Source organism: Biomphalaria glabrata, chromosome 4 (assembly GCF_947242115.1).
Source record: "Biomphalaria glabrata chromosome 4, xgBioGlab47.1, whole genome shotgun sequence".
Lineage (NCBI taxonomy): Eukaryota > Metazoa > Mollusca > Gastropoda > Planorbidae > Biomphalaria > Biomphalaria glabrata.
Genome location: NC_074714.1, coordinates 25,736,764 through 25,752,447, shown reverse-complemented (window position 1 = coordinate 25,752,447; position 15,684 = coordinate 25,736,764). Strand labels below are relative to the sequence as shown.

The 15,684-nt window shown below is 33.4% G+C and overlaps 1 protein-coding gene across 4 annotated transcripts in view; it reads right to left on the bottom strand.

The window, feature by feature from the left end:
• The window catches only part of LOC106068013 (metabotropic glutamate receptor-like), a 287,096-nt gene that overhangs the window by 27,859 nt on the left and 243,553 nt on the right, over positions 1-15,684 (bottom strand). For all 4 annotated transcript variants that reach the window (XR_008777756.1, XM_056028023.1, XM_056028025.1 and 1 more), the window contains exon 4: positions 6,123-6,416. Coding sequence is in view for 3 of the 4 variants with exons in the window: in XM_056028023.1 (XP_055883998.1) it covers positions 6,123-6,416 (294 nt within the window). In the remaining variant the exon portion in view is untranslated. The remainder of the gene's footprint in view (positions 1-6,122; positions 6,417-15,684) is intronic.

Genomic DNA, 15,684 nt, shown 5'->3' with positions numbered 1-15,684 from the left:
CCGATGTCATATAATGATTTTCTAATTGTTTTGTAAAGGGTCAATCTCTTATTCAAAGCATGAAGAAAAAACACAACACTTCCATACAAAAATAATCCTTTAGTTAATTGTTTTGCTAAACAGCTCTGCAGTTCAAGCGATAATATGAAAAACCAGGAATTAATTGTTGTTTTAAATTATGTATTCAAAAAAAAATAAGTAAACATTTTTTTGTAAATGTATTAATTTATTTGACAGAACTTATTCAACTTAGCAATACAATTGTAAAAAAAAATAATCTAAAACCGTTTGTATATGTGAGTATAAAATATATAGCATCCCGCGTTTGTTACTATTAATAGTGAATTGTTGTAAAAATGGTGTATTTTTATGAAAAAACTGCTTGCATGAGTGATTTAAAAAATTAGATTTTCGCTTTCAGAAAAGAAAAAAATAAGCCGTTGCATCAGAACTTTGAATGGTCTAAAATATCATGATTTCGGATTTTTAATATTTTTTCTAGTTTACGAGATCTAAACGGGACGGACGGACGGACAGACAGACTACATAAAACGTATAGCTTCTATTCCCCTTTCGGGGGCCACTAAAGAAAAAACAACAACAAAGTTGACCTAGGGGCTAGAAACGCAAAATCTCTGACATAACTCACAAAACTGCAAGGTTTGAATCCCTTTTCCCATATAAAACAAAAATAATTAATTATAACTGATTGATTAACTAATTTTTCATTTTTTTGATTTCGTTTATTGTAATCAATTATAAATAATTGTGCGAATGTTCAAGAGCTTTTTTTATATCAACGTCGTTTGGAGATGTTCCTATTTCTTGTCGCTTGTGGTCCTATGACATGAACTGATATATGTAAGCCAGTTTCTTTAGAATCAATTTATATACTGTAGTGACTTGGATATAATCTTCACATCAACCTACAATCTTACATATAATGATTTTATTGAACTCTATCTTTCAAGTCTAATCATCTTCTTCTCTTCATAATATTTATCCCCCTTTAGCTTAGCGCGTTTTGTCAACATGTTCCATAAGAAAACACAATGAATTCATTACGACTCATGAATACAATTATTGATTTTCGATGGATTCATGTTTTGTTAGGGTCAATGAATAATTGTCCAAAGTTTCAACTTGATTCGACAATGTTAAATTAAGTTGGAGAAATAACGTTGTTATAAGCTTTGTAAAAATATCCATAAGTACAAATAACTAATATCAAGAACAAAGTGTCCAAATCAACCACCCCTCTACTCCTTTTTCCAAAGAAAGTGTCATAGCGAATTCCTTTAATAAAAATTCATAATGGATAATCCATAACAAGTATGTATCACTCATTTAAAGTACCCATAACAGATAAATAATAGGTCACTTATATCAAAGCACCTCTAATAAATATCCATTACTAAGCACCCATTGTTATGGAGTGTGTTTGTGTTTCTATGGTGACGGTGAGAGGAAGTTAGCGATTGGTTGGTGGCTATGCAGTGTGAATGATACAAGATAATTGGCGCTGTCGTAAGCTGTCTTGGTTACGATAGACAAATTCAGGATGCCAGAGTGTAAAGACATGTTTTTAAGTGAGTTAGATTTTAATTGAAATACCATTTTAGATTATTACTAAAATCTACAAATTTATTTCATTTCATCTCAAGTTGAATGTGTCTACATTGTAATAACAAGAAAAAACAAAATTAAAAAAATAAATAAAAAAGCTTATATTAAGTGTAATTGTATCAATTAGTTTGGATCAATCATATAATTATATGTATGCTCGACCTAGTCATATAAAACTGTGCGTAGAAATATTTTTTACCAAATGTTTTTGTTTAGCTTTCTCAATGCACTATGATCCTATCACTTGTCTGGACCAGTTGTGAAAGGGGAGGGAAGAAAGGGGTATTATCGTTTCAAAATTTAAATGCCTAGACAAATGTTCACTTAGGGCTCAAGATTCATCAAAAGAACTAATTCAACTTTTACCATCATTTCTGTCAAGTACCATTTGTATCCCTTGTTTAAGATACCAAACAAAGTAATTAACTAAGTGGTTAATTTTGTTTTATTCCTGTGTTATTAGGTAAAAGAAATAATTGTGCAAATGTCAGTCAGTTAACGGAAAGTATCCAATCAGACAGAGCGAGTTGGTATGAGCTTGGTACACATTCTACTTAGTTCTGTTCACAAAGAAGTTATTGAAGTGTTTTTTGTGAAAACATATTACAACTATAGTAGTTTAGTTGTGTACCAGCAGTTTGGTGTCAATGACCAGCGACAGCACTCATATCAAAACATCTATGCAAAAAATCCTTAACCAAAAGCTTATCATCGAACATGTTATGTAAGAGTAGAGGAGAAAAAAAACAAGATATAGCAAAGCACGCGCTCCACTATTTTGTTTGATCACTGGGTCCAGTTAGAGTGACTTTTGTTGACCAAGAAAAGTAATTAACTTGCATGTATTCTCCTTCCCCAAGCTACTGAATCTGCAGGCTCTCTACAATGTTGACCCCAGGCTCCAGTCCACGAGTGTTGTCCAGCCCTCTGAGTGTTGTCCAGCCCTCTGAGTGTTGTCCAGCTCTCTGAGTGTTGTCCAGCTCTCTGAGTGTTGTCCTACCCTCTGAGTGTTGTCCAGCTCTCTGAGTGTTGTCCAGCCCTCTGAGTGTTGTCCAGCCCTCTGAGTGTTGTCCAGCTCTCTGAGTGTTGTCCAGCCCTCTGAGTGTTGTCCAGCTCTCTGAGTGTTGTACAGCCCTCTGAGTGTTGTCCAGCCCTCTGAGTGTTGTCCAGCTCTCTGTTCCGGCCATAGCGATGATTGATTCCGACATAATTCTGTTTTAGTAACGCCGCTTTTGTCCTCAGCGTGGACAGGAGACAAATGACCGCTAGCGATCGTCTGGAAGGATTCCCCTGGGCAAAAATATTTACAGCGTCCCGATGACAATCTTCGTATGTTATAAATAGCTTCATCGGTCAGTGTCCTGGCGCTCAGACCAGCAAGTAGAAGTGCTACAGTCATGGTAAGCTTTTTTTTTTTTTACACCACTTGGAATTGATCTTTTTTAAAAAAATCTTTTGCTTCTTTCCACTCTTCTTTCTTTTATTCCTTCTTGTTTTCTAGATAAACTTTTTGAATATTACTACACTACTAGGTCATGGAGTTGAATGTATTTATATCTTTTTCTCTATCGCTTTCTTTCACGTTCTTCCTCTCTCCACTCTGTATTACTTTCACTCTCTTTTATTATTATATTTTTCTCTTTCTCTCCACACACACATAATTACATACATACATACGTACTACCAGTGGCGCAGCTAGGGATATGGGGGCCCGGGAGGCTTGACCTCCTTAGGGGCCTCTGCATTTTGACATTAGACATCATGAGATAATGACGTAATATTTAATGTCGAAAACTAATTTGGGACACTCATTTGGGGACCACCCCACCCTTTCAAGTGGGGGCCCGGGGGAATTTTCAAACTTCAACCCTTCCACCCACCCTAGCTACGCCACTGCGTACAACCTGACTATTGTTTCTTTGAAAGTGTATGTTCTGTGGAATAAATAGAGCGTTCAATTTCGTCTGCATAATTTTGTTTTCATTTTCCTAATGTTCTTCTTCTTCTCTCTCTCTCTTGCTCTCTCTCTCTCTCTCTCTCTCTCTTGCTCTCTCTCTCTTGCTCTCTCTTAAATTTGTATTCCTAATAGCCCTAGCTCCTCTCAACGGCGTGAACTACCAGACAATCATTATCTTTTATTATGAATGGAAATTGTGTGAGAATTCTACTTCGTGTGACAACGAAAGTAATTATTTGGTAATTGCATGCATACAGTATTTAAATGTCTACATTGTCTATACACAGGTCATACAGTGGCCTGTGCCATTTTAGAGTGTTTAAACACTGAAACAGATTTAGATTTTGGACAACTAATCTTATTAAGTCTAATCTTATCTTATAAATTACAGAGTCCAGAGTAATTACGTCCTACGAGATAATGACGTCCTACGAGATAATGACGTCCTACGAGATAATGACGAGATAATGAACACCTACGTCAATTAGCTTGTCATTAGGTTAGCTATTTAATTTAGTAAGAGACAAGACGTTTTCTCTAAAATATTTGGCAGATGTCTGCATACACATTGTACAGCTTTTTTTATAAGAAATAAAGAATTATTGGCTTAAAATTCCATATGCAAGAATTTGTTGGTTCAAAATATGGTCACTCTCGCGTTGAAATGTGGATCTAGTAGCTAGAATCAGTAAGCCCTCGGAGAATCTCCAATCCATCTCATAATTTCATAGTTGGGTCATTTAAGTACCATGGTGACTGTCTTTTCGTAAACTACCATTTATCACAGTCCTCTGCAAGTCTTCGGGGGGACAACTTGACTCCTTGGCCACATAGACACATTGTCTGTCAGAGTGATATGGAGTGGAAACAAATGCAAGAATAAATCTTGAGATTTCTAATTGAATTAGATCTATAGACAATGTGTCAGGTTCAGTCCTGTGTTGGTTTCCTTATAAAACATAGTAATACAATTAACTACAAAACATTGAAACCTATTAAAGTTTGCTGCTTTTTTTAAAAAAATGTTAACAATACTTTTTGCTCAAATATCTACATATATAATTCTCTTCATGGCTCAACCATTCCTGACACCACCAAGAAGTCATGGAAAGATTACTCTTATATTTCTACATGTTGGAATAGAGTTACCCCACGCAACATTAGAGGCGAAAAAAAAAGAGGGTAGGGGAGAACAAGTAATATTCACCCGTCCGGATATTAAGTGAAAACGACGAGTTTGTATTAAAAAATAAATTCCGTCTTTGCATTTTATTCATCCTTTACTCGGTACAGAATTACTTTACGAGCCTTGCGTGTAGCGAAGTCAAAAAGTATATCATAAAAAAACTGTTTCCTAAGCAGATCACGCTCAATAGCAAGAATTACCAAATGTTTTATCCCGTCTACGACAATTGTTGACCTCAAGTAATTCTTCATTAGTTTGAGTCGCGAGAAGCTTTTTTCACCAGATTCCACAATTACGGGTATTGTCTAATTGGCGTTTTCCATATTGAATTACACCCCAAAATGACAATTTTGTCTATATTTCAGGAGATTTTTATGAGTTTTCAAAAGATTTTAATAATTTCCGTAGATTTCTAGGACTTTTTCGATAGTTGGCATTTTCAGCAGATTTCCAGGAGCTCCTGGTAAATCATGAGGCCGCTGGAAATCTGTAATAAGTTATAAAATGGTTTAATTTAATAATTTACACATAGGATAAGCGTGGGGCCAATGAAAGTGCGGGGCCCATTGCGGTCGAATAGGCTGCAGTGCCCTAAGGTCGGCCCTGCAAAATAGCGGCGTATGCTACGCCGTGGTTCGACTAGTATGATACACATGCTCAAACAATTGATACAAAAGAAGTTGACTTTTTATTTCTTATAGATCATTGGTATATATATATATATATATATATATATATATATATATATATATATATATATATATATATATATATATATGTGTGTGTGTGTGTGTGTGTATGTGTGTGTGTGTGTGTGTCGAAGTTGAGTATTTAAAAACTGGTTAAACAGAACAAAAAGACTAAACACAGCACCACGTGACGAATGTATAAGTGAAAGGCAGTGAAAGCACTAGTTTTGAACTGAGTTCAAGTGTAGTGTTTAAATCATTTGACAGCCTGTCATTTATTTTGTGTTTCCAAACAGTTCTACAGTGTATTTGAAAGTTGTATATCAGTCAATGACCATAAGGTTGATTTTGATTGAGAAAAAGAAATGTTTGAATTTGATTCAAGTTTCTGTATTAAGTCATACGCCTATAAGGGTCAGTTGGGCTAGCTGTCTGTAGCACAACCCAACGCCCAACCTTATCAACACTCATTCGATCCACATAAAAGTTTTTAAACTATTCGCACACACACATACACACACACATACATACAGAGAGAGAGAGAGAGAGTAACATAGAAAGTACTCTCCCTAAACGAATGTAAAGTACCAAAGTAGATAGACACGAAAGTACTCACCCTAAACGAATGTAAAGTACCAAAGTAGATAGGCACGAAAGTACTCACCCTAAACGAATGTAAAGTACCAAAGTAGATAGGCACGAAGGCGAGCCAGATGATGCAGGTTGTGTACATTGAGAAGCCAATAAACTTGGACTCGTTAAAGTTTTCTGGAATCTTCCTGGTCTTGACGGCGTACACCGTACAGATAATGATGAGCAGCATGTTGTACACAAGGCTCACCAGGAAGGAGATGTCGTCACTCTTACACTTCCGGATGACCACTGGCTCTCTAGAGTCCGGGTACACCAGCCTCGTCCCTGGCGGCTCCAAGAGCAACCAGACGAATGTGAACAATACCTGAAGGGAGGAAACACATTTTAAAATGAGAATAAGAAGTGTCAGGGGAGCAGTACTAGGGAGTCATTGTCAGGGGAGCAGTACTAGGGAGTCATTGTCAGGGGAGCAGTACTAGGGAGTCATTGTCAGGGGAGCAGTACTAGGGAGTCATTGTCAGGGGAATACTAGGGTTTTATTGTCAGGGGAGCAGTACTAGGGAGTCATTGTCAGGGGAGCAGTACTAGGGAGTCATTGTCAGGGGAGCAGTAATAGGGTTTTATTGTCAGGTCAGCAGAGATAGGGTTTTATTGTCCAGTGTTAACATTAACAAACCGTGGTAAATGTCAAATGTCCAAGTGACAGTGGCCACACAGTAGCTATGACAGTGGCCACACAGTAGCTATGACAGTGGCCACCCAGTAGCTATGACAGTGGCCACCCAGTAGCTATGACAATGGCCACCCAGTAGCTATGACAGTGGCCACACAGTAGCTAGTCCTGAGGATGTCTATAGAAAAATACTAAGATCTTATCACCTTTCGCCTTTTTTTGTTTTCATACATGAACAAAAATAACATTTAAAAAATCCTCTTAAAAGTCAATGTCCTTCCTTGTCTACAGAACTAACAAATATCAAGTACAAATAGGCACACATACTCTCTGGTGCAGTGGGCGATTCAAATATACTATCAAAACGAACTTTATATCTCATTGGCCTGAAACGATGGACTTGTTTCTTTCAAATGTGTCTTCAAATGTTTTATTGTATAGCATATAACATTGTGTTGGAGGCGCGGTGGCTGAGTGGTAAATCGCTTGGCTTCCAAAATGGGGGTCCCGGTTTCGAATCTAAAGATTTTTCATTTCGGGATCTTTGGGCGCCTCTGAGTCCACCCAGCTCTAATGGGTAACCTGGGGAAAAGTAAAGGCGGCTGGAAGTTGTGCTGGCCACTTGACACCCTCGTTAACCGTAGGTCACAGAACCAGATGACCTTTACATCATCTGCCCTAGAGACCACAAGGTCTGAAAGGGAACATAAAACATAGTAAACGTGTTCTCCATTTCCTCAACTTTGTCACCAGTATTTAGTAACTTGAACTACGACAGATCACATCATCACATCAGAATCTATTTGGCCCACACAACCAAAACATTCGCCCAACTTTTCTCATCATTACATAATAAACACACACTCTTAAGCTACGGTGTGCCACACGCTCATCGTGAAATGTAGAGGACTTTTACAGGGACCGTTTGTTACAGAAGGCCTAAACACTAACCTGCAACGTCACAACCTGTGGGCAGTTTAGACCAATAGCCTCTTGTCACGTCGCAGCGCTTACACTCGTTGACAAGGAAATTTGTACAGTTTTGAAATATTACAAATCTGCTTTGGAACTTCGTAAGTGACTAGAATAGCCGATCCTTAATACACATCAATGGTCACAGGTTAGACACCAGAAGCAGCGAGTTTTCAGCCATTGTACAAATTCTGCAGTGGTGACCATCTGTATGCTATTACCAATTCACTTAGGCGTATCCAGCACGTTTTTCCCCTATCTTGAAGATAGTCAGTTTACACTTCCAGCTGGATAGTACTGTTAGTGAGATACTACGCACTGCCAATAAATCTGTTGTTATCCAATATGTAAATGTAATTGCAAAATGTAAACAGGCACTTCATTGTATTCAAGACAAGTGTTTTCATGCTACCATCAATGCTACAATAGAAACTAGATGAAGACCCTCAGGATGTTATTATGCTGTATATGATCTCATGTATATATGTCATGTCGATCATGTCATGTCGTATCTCCTGTATAGAAACTAACATGTAACCCAGCACGGCCTATTCTATTAGGAAGACCCGGTCATCGGTGTGAAATGAGTGGACACGAAGATTTCTCATCATGTCAGGTCTGTGTATTGTCTGACTTCGTGCACCATCTGCAGTTGTCTGGTCAGCTTGGTAGAATTTTAAGTCGAAATAGCAATAAAAAAAAACAAAAAACTAAGTTGCATTTTTTAAAATCGGGTGCTGGGTTGATGGCTGGAGTAAATAACTTGAAAGAAGAAAATGTGTTAGTTCAATGTTTTTTTTATTTAGAACACCACCAATACATTTACAGAAGGAAGATCTTCATCGGATGTGGCCACTAATATTGCTCTCTGAATTACGTTCTAAATGATAGAGTAGACATGAATGGAGCACATCGTTTCTAGTTCAACTCTTCACTAAAGCTGTTCAGATGAACGAGTCACTGCTATGTCAAGTGTTGATTAAGTCAAAGAAATGAAATTTCAGTCTAGCTTTGAAAATGAATATGGAAATGAGCCAAATCTGCAACTGACTGACGTTATCATCAATAAGAGATTAACCCTTTACAAAACAATTAGATCAATTGATAATCATTATAGGCCTATTACATCAGTTAGGCCAGGTTCACATCTAACTTAACCTTCACTTTCATATATCCCTTGGGCCGTTGGGGCACCACACAAGATCTGTCAACCTTCTTTCTCCGTTCTTCTCTGTTATTTGTCTTTGATAGAATTTAATTCTGATATTCTTTCTGAAAATATTGAAACCTGCCTTTTTACCTGCCAGGGTCACTAGCGGATCCAGAACTTTGGAGTGGGGGGGGCGATTTTTTTCCAAACCCTAACCCTAACGCCCAGTAAACCCTAACCCTACGCATAAACGTGCATACAGTGCGCGCGCACACACACACACACACACACACATATATATATATGTATATATATATATATATATATATAAATATGAGAATAAAAAAGCAGCATTTCTCAATCTTCGGCGAAAAACAAAACAACTGGGGCAACGCTATAAGGTTCTCTGGTGAAGTTCGGGGCGAAGCCCCGACGCCATAAGCGTTTTCTTGCTTTTATCACTGCAGAAACGCATTCTCCTGACAAGTACAGCTCAGTATTCATCAATGGAGTACGGGGCGAAGCCCCGACGCCAAAAGCGTTTTCTTGCATTCTTCCTTGCAGAAACGCATTCTCCTGATCTGAAGCTCATTATTCATACTATTAAAAAACGACCTTTCGAATAATGTTGTACTTGAAAAATATTCTAATATGAATTTATAGTCCCTGAATACATTGCAAATAAAACCGATTTGTTCCTTGAAAAGATAGGATACCCCACGTATTTAGATTTTTGCTTTGAGGATCGCCGCCGAAAAAAAAAACTTATTCGATAAATAGTATTCAAGAATACTCTAGTATAAATTGTGAGTTTTTGTCCCAAATTTATTTAGCTAGAAAAATATCAGATTGAGTAAAGGTTGGGAAAAGGGGACTATGAAAACGTTATTTGAGTTTAGAACTCATCTCAATCATGACTCTTATACTGAAAAATTTCGTTTGAATTCTAACTTTTCCAATGCAAAGTCTTTCTTAAAATACTTATGATAACTTCATGTGAAATTACAAAAACTCTGTCTGGAAATGGGAATGGCGGTAGAGTGAAAACGATTAATCCTCGCTCCTTTACTAATTTCTGCTAAAGATTGCATTTGGCATTAAAGAATATGGGTGGAGCGACTCGATATAAGAATTTAATTTATAGTTTATATAAATTATATTAGTGACAAATTTTTTTAATTTTGTAATTTCTTAACTATAATACAAAAAGAAAAAGCATTGGTTTGTCCGATGGGGGAAATGCGATTGCATGTATCGCCCCTCCCACCTGGTACAACCCTTTTTCATTTAAATTTACTAATGATAAAATTTGAGATTAGAGTGTGGTACGACATAATATACAATGAGTTCAAATATCAATACGTAGTTTATATTATATAGATATTCAACTAATTTTATTCACAAACTATGATTCTCCACAAAAATAGGACCGCCCCCCCCCAGCACTCAGAGAGCTAGAGTGGGGAGGGCAGTACATGCAATCGCCCCCCCCCCCCCCCCGCTCACCCCACCGAATCGGCCAAAATACCAGAAAGGGAGCGACATAATATAAAATGTATATATTAATTCAACTAATTTTGTTCACAAACTATGATTTCTCCATAAAAACGGACCGCCCCCCCCCCACTCAAAGGGTTTAGGTGGGAAGGGCAGAAGAGGTATTCGTCCCCCCCCCCCCACCAATCGGCAAACAGGGAACGACATAATATAAAGATCGGTTAAAATATCAATAACAAGTTACAGGGATATAGATATTTAATTGATTTGTTAGCAGGCTGTGATTTCTACCAATAAATTGGACCGCCCCCCCCACTCGAAAGTGTAGGGGGGGGCGGAATTGATACCATCGCCCCCTCCCGACTCCACCAAATCGGCCAACATACTAGAGGGGGGGGCGAAATAATCTAAAAATATGTTGAAATATAAATAATTAGTATATATTTTTAACATAAGTAATAAATTCGTATACAAATTGTGTGAATCCTATACTAAAGTTCGTCCGCCCCCCCCCCTGGGGGGGGGGGTCGGCCGAGTGGGGGGGGGGGCGATCGCCCCTACCGCCCCCCCCCCCCTGGATCCGCCAGTGGCCAGGGTAGACCACTTTTTGAATCCACACAAACTGTTTTTGTAACCTTGTTTTTTGTTTGTTTAAACTCATTGTACACAGGCCAACATGATTCTCTGAATATTTGTTGGGAATTATTTGAGACGAAAACAAGCAATTATGTTTTTCTTTCTTTCGAGTTTTAATCTGCTCCTTGTTACAAAGGAATATTTCCAGAACGACCACAAAAATAATAATGGGGGGGGATAATACATTATTTTGTAACATCCACAAAACAACAAACTAATACATTATTTTGTAACATCCACAAAACAACAAACTAATACATTATTTTGTAACATCCACAAAACAACAAACTAATACATTATTTTGTAACATACACAAAACAACAAACTAATACATTATTTTGTAACATCCACAAAACAACAAACTAATACATTATTTTGTAACATACACAAAACAACAAATACATTATTTTGTAACATCCACAAAACAACAAACTAATACATTATTTTGTAACATACACAAAACAACAAACTAATACATTATTTTGTAACATCCACAAAACAACAAACTAATACATTATTTTGTAACATACACAAAACAACAAACTAATACATTATTTTGTAACATCCACAAAACAACAAACTAATACATTATTTTGTAACATACACAAAACAACAAACTAATACATTATTTTGTAACATCCACAAAACAACAAACTAATACATTATTTTGTAACATCCACAAAACAACAAACTAATACATTATTTTGTAACATCCACAAAACAACAAACTAATACATTATTTTGTAACATACACAAAACAACAAACTAATACATTATTTTGTAACATACACAAAACAACAAACTAATACATTATTTTGTATAATCCACAAAACAACAAACTAATACATTATTTTGTAACATCCACAAAACAACAAACTAATACATTATTTTGTAACATCCACAAAACAACAAACTAATACATTATTTTGTAACATCCACAAAACAACAAACTAATACATTATTTTGTAACATCCACAAAACAACAAACTAATACATTATTTTGTAACATCCACAAAACAACAAACTAATACATTATTTTGTAACATCCACAAAACAACAAACTAATACATTATTTTGTAACATCCACAAAACAACAAACTAATACATTATTTTGTAACATCCACAAAACAACAAACTAATACATTATTTTGTAACATACACAAAACAACAAACTAATACATTATTTTGTAACATACACAAAACAACAAACTAATACATTATTTTGTAACATCCACAAAACAACAAACTAATACATTATTTTGTAACATACACAAAACAACAAACTAATACATTATTTTGTAACATACACAAAACAACAAACTAATACATTATTTTGTAACATCCACAAAACAACAAATTAATACATTATTTTGTAACATACACAAAACAACAAACTAATACATTATTTTGTAACATACACAAAACAACAAACTAATACATTATTTTGTAACATACACAAAACAACAAACTAATACATTATTTTGTAACATACACAAAACAACAAACTAATACATTATTTTGTAACATACACAAAACAACAAACTAATACATTATTTTGTAACATACACAAAACAACAAACTAATACATTATTTTGTAACATCCACAAAACAACAAACTAATACATTATTTTGTAACATCCACAAAACAACAAACTAATACATTATTTTGTATTATACACAAAACAACAAACTAATACATTATTTTGTAACATACACAAAACAACAAACTAACACATTATTTTGTAACATACACAAAACAACAAACTAATACATTATTTTGTAACATACACAAAACAACAAACTAATACATTATTTTGTAACATACACAAAACAACAAACTAATACATTATTTTGTAACATCCACAAAACAACAAACTAATACATTATTTTGTAACATACACAAAACAACAAACTAATACATTATTTTGTAACATACACAAAACAACAAACTAATACATTATTTTGTAACATCCACAAAACAACAAACTAATACATTATTTTGTAACATACACAAAACAACAAACTAATACATTATTTTGTAACATACACAAAACAACAAACTAATACATTATTTTGTAACATACACAAAACAACAAACTAATACATTATTTTGTAACATACACAAAACAACAAACTAATACATTATTTTGTAACATACACAAAACAACAAACTAATACATTATTTTGTAACATACACAAAACAACAAACTAATACATTATTTTGTAACATACACAAAACAACAAACTAATACATTATTTTGTAACATACACAAAACAACAAACTAATACATTATTTTGTAACATCCACAAAACAACAAACTAATACATTATTTTGTAACATCCACAAAACAACAAACTAATACATTATTTTGTAACATCCACAAAACAACAAACTAATACATTATTTTGTAACATCCACAAAACAACAAACTAATACATTATTTTGTAACATACACAAAACAACAAACTAATACATTATTTTGTAACATACACAAAACAACAAACTAATACATTATTTTGTAACATACACAAAACAACAAACTAATACATTATTTTGTAACATACACAAAACAACAAACTAATACATTATTTTGTAACATCCACAAAACAACAAACTAATACATTATTTTGTAACATCCACAAAACAACAAACTAATACATTATTTTGTAACATACACAAAACAACAAACTAATACATTATTTTGTAACATACACAAAACAACAAACTAATACATTATTTTGTAACATACACAAAACAACAAACTAATACATTATTTTGTAACATACACAAAACAACAAACTAATACATTATTTTGTAACATACACAAAACAACAAACTAATACATTATTTTGTAACATACACAAAACAACAAACTAATACATTATTTTGTAACATACACAAAACAACAAACTAATACATTATTTTGTAACATACACAAAACAACAAACTAATACATTATTTTGTAACATACACAAAACAACAAACTAATACATTATTTTGTAACATACACAAAACAACAAACTAATACATTATTTTGTAACATCCACAAAACAACAAACTAATACATTATTTTGTAACATCCACAAAACAACAAACTAATACATTATTTTGTAACATCCACAAAACAACAAACTAATACATTATTTTGTAACATCCACAAAACAACAAACTAATACATTATTTTGTAACATACACAAAACAACAAACTAATACATTATTTTGTAACATCCACAAAACAACAAACTAATACATTATTTTGTAACATACACAAAACAACAAACTAATACATTATTTTGTAACATACACAAAACAACAAACTAATACATTATTTTGTAACATACACAAAACAACAAACTAATACATTATTTTGTAACATACACAAAACAACAAACTAATACATTATTTTGTAACATACACAAAACAACAAACTAATACATTATTTTGTAACATACACAAAACAACAAACTAATACATTATTTTGTAACATACACAAAACAACAAACTAATACATTATTTTGTAACATACACAAAACAACAAACTAATACATTATTTTGTAACATACACAAAACAACAAACTAATACATTATTTTGTAACATACACAAAACAACAAACTAATACATTATTTTGTAACATACACAAAACAACAAACTAATACATTATTTTGTAACATACACAAAACAACAAACTAATACATTATTTTGTAACATACACAAAACAACAAACTAATACATTATTTTGTAACATACACAAAACAACAAACTAATACATTATTTTGTAACATACACAAAACAACAAACTAATACATTATTTTGTAACATACACAAAACAACAAACTAAAACATTATTTTGTAACATCCACAAAACAACAAACTAATACATTATTTTGTAACATACACAAAACAACAAACTAATACATTATTTTGTAACATACACAAAACAACAAACTAATACATTATTTTGTAACATACACAAAACAACAAACTAATACATTATTTTGTAACATCCACAAAACAACAAACTAATACATTATTTTGTAACATACACAAAACAACAAACTAATACATTATTTTGTAACATCCACAAAACAACAAACTAATACATTATTTTGTAACATCCACAAAACAACAAACTAATACATTATTTTGTAACATCCACAAAACAACAAACTAATACATTATTTTGTAACATCCACAAAACAACAAACTAATACATTATTTTGTAACATACACAAAACAACAAACTAATACATTATTTTGTAACATACACAAAACAACAAACTAATACATTATTTTGTAACATACACAAAACAACAAACTAATACATTATTTTGTAACATCCACAAAACAACAAACTAATACATTATTTTGTAACATACACAAAACAACAAACTAATACATTATTTTGTAACATACACAAAACAACAAACTAATACATTATTTTGTAACATACACAAAACAACAAACTAATACATTATTTTGTAACATACACAAAACAACAAACTAATACATTATTTTGTAACATACACAAAACAACAAACTAATACATTATTTTGTAACATCCACAAAACAACAAACTAATACATTATTTTGTAACATCCACAAAACAACAAACTAATACATTATTTTGTAACATCCACAAAACAACAAACTAATACATTATTTTGTAACATCCACAAAACAACAAACTAATACATTATTTTGT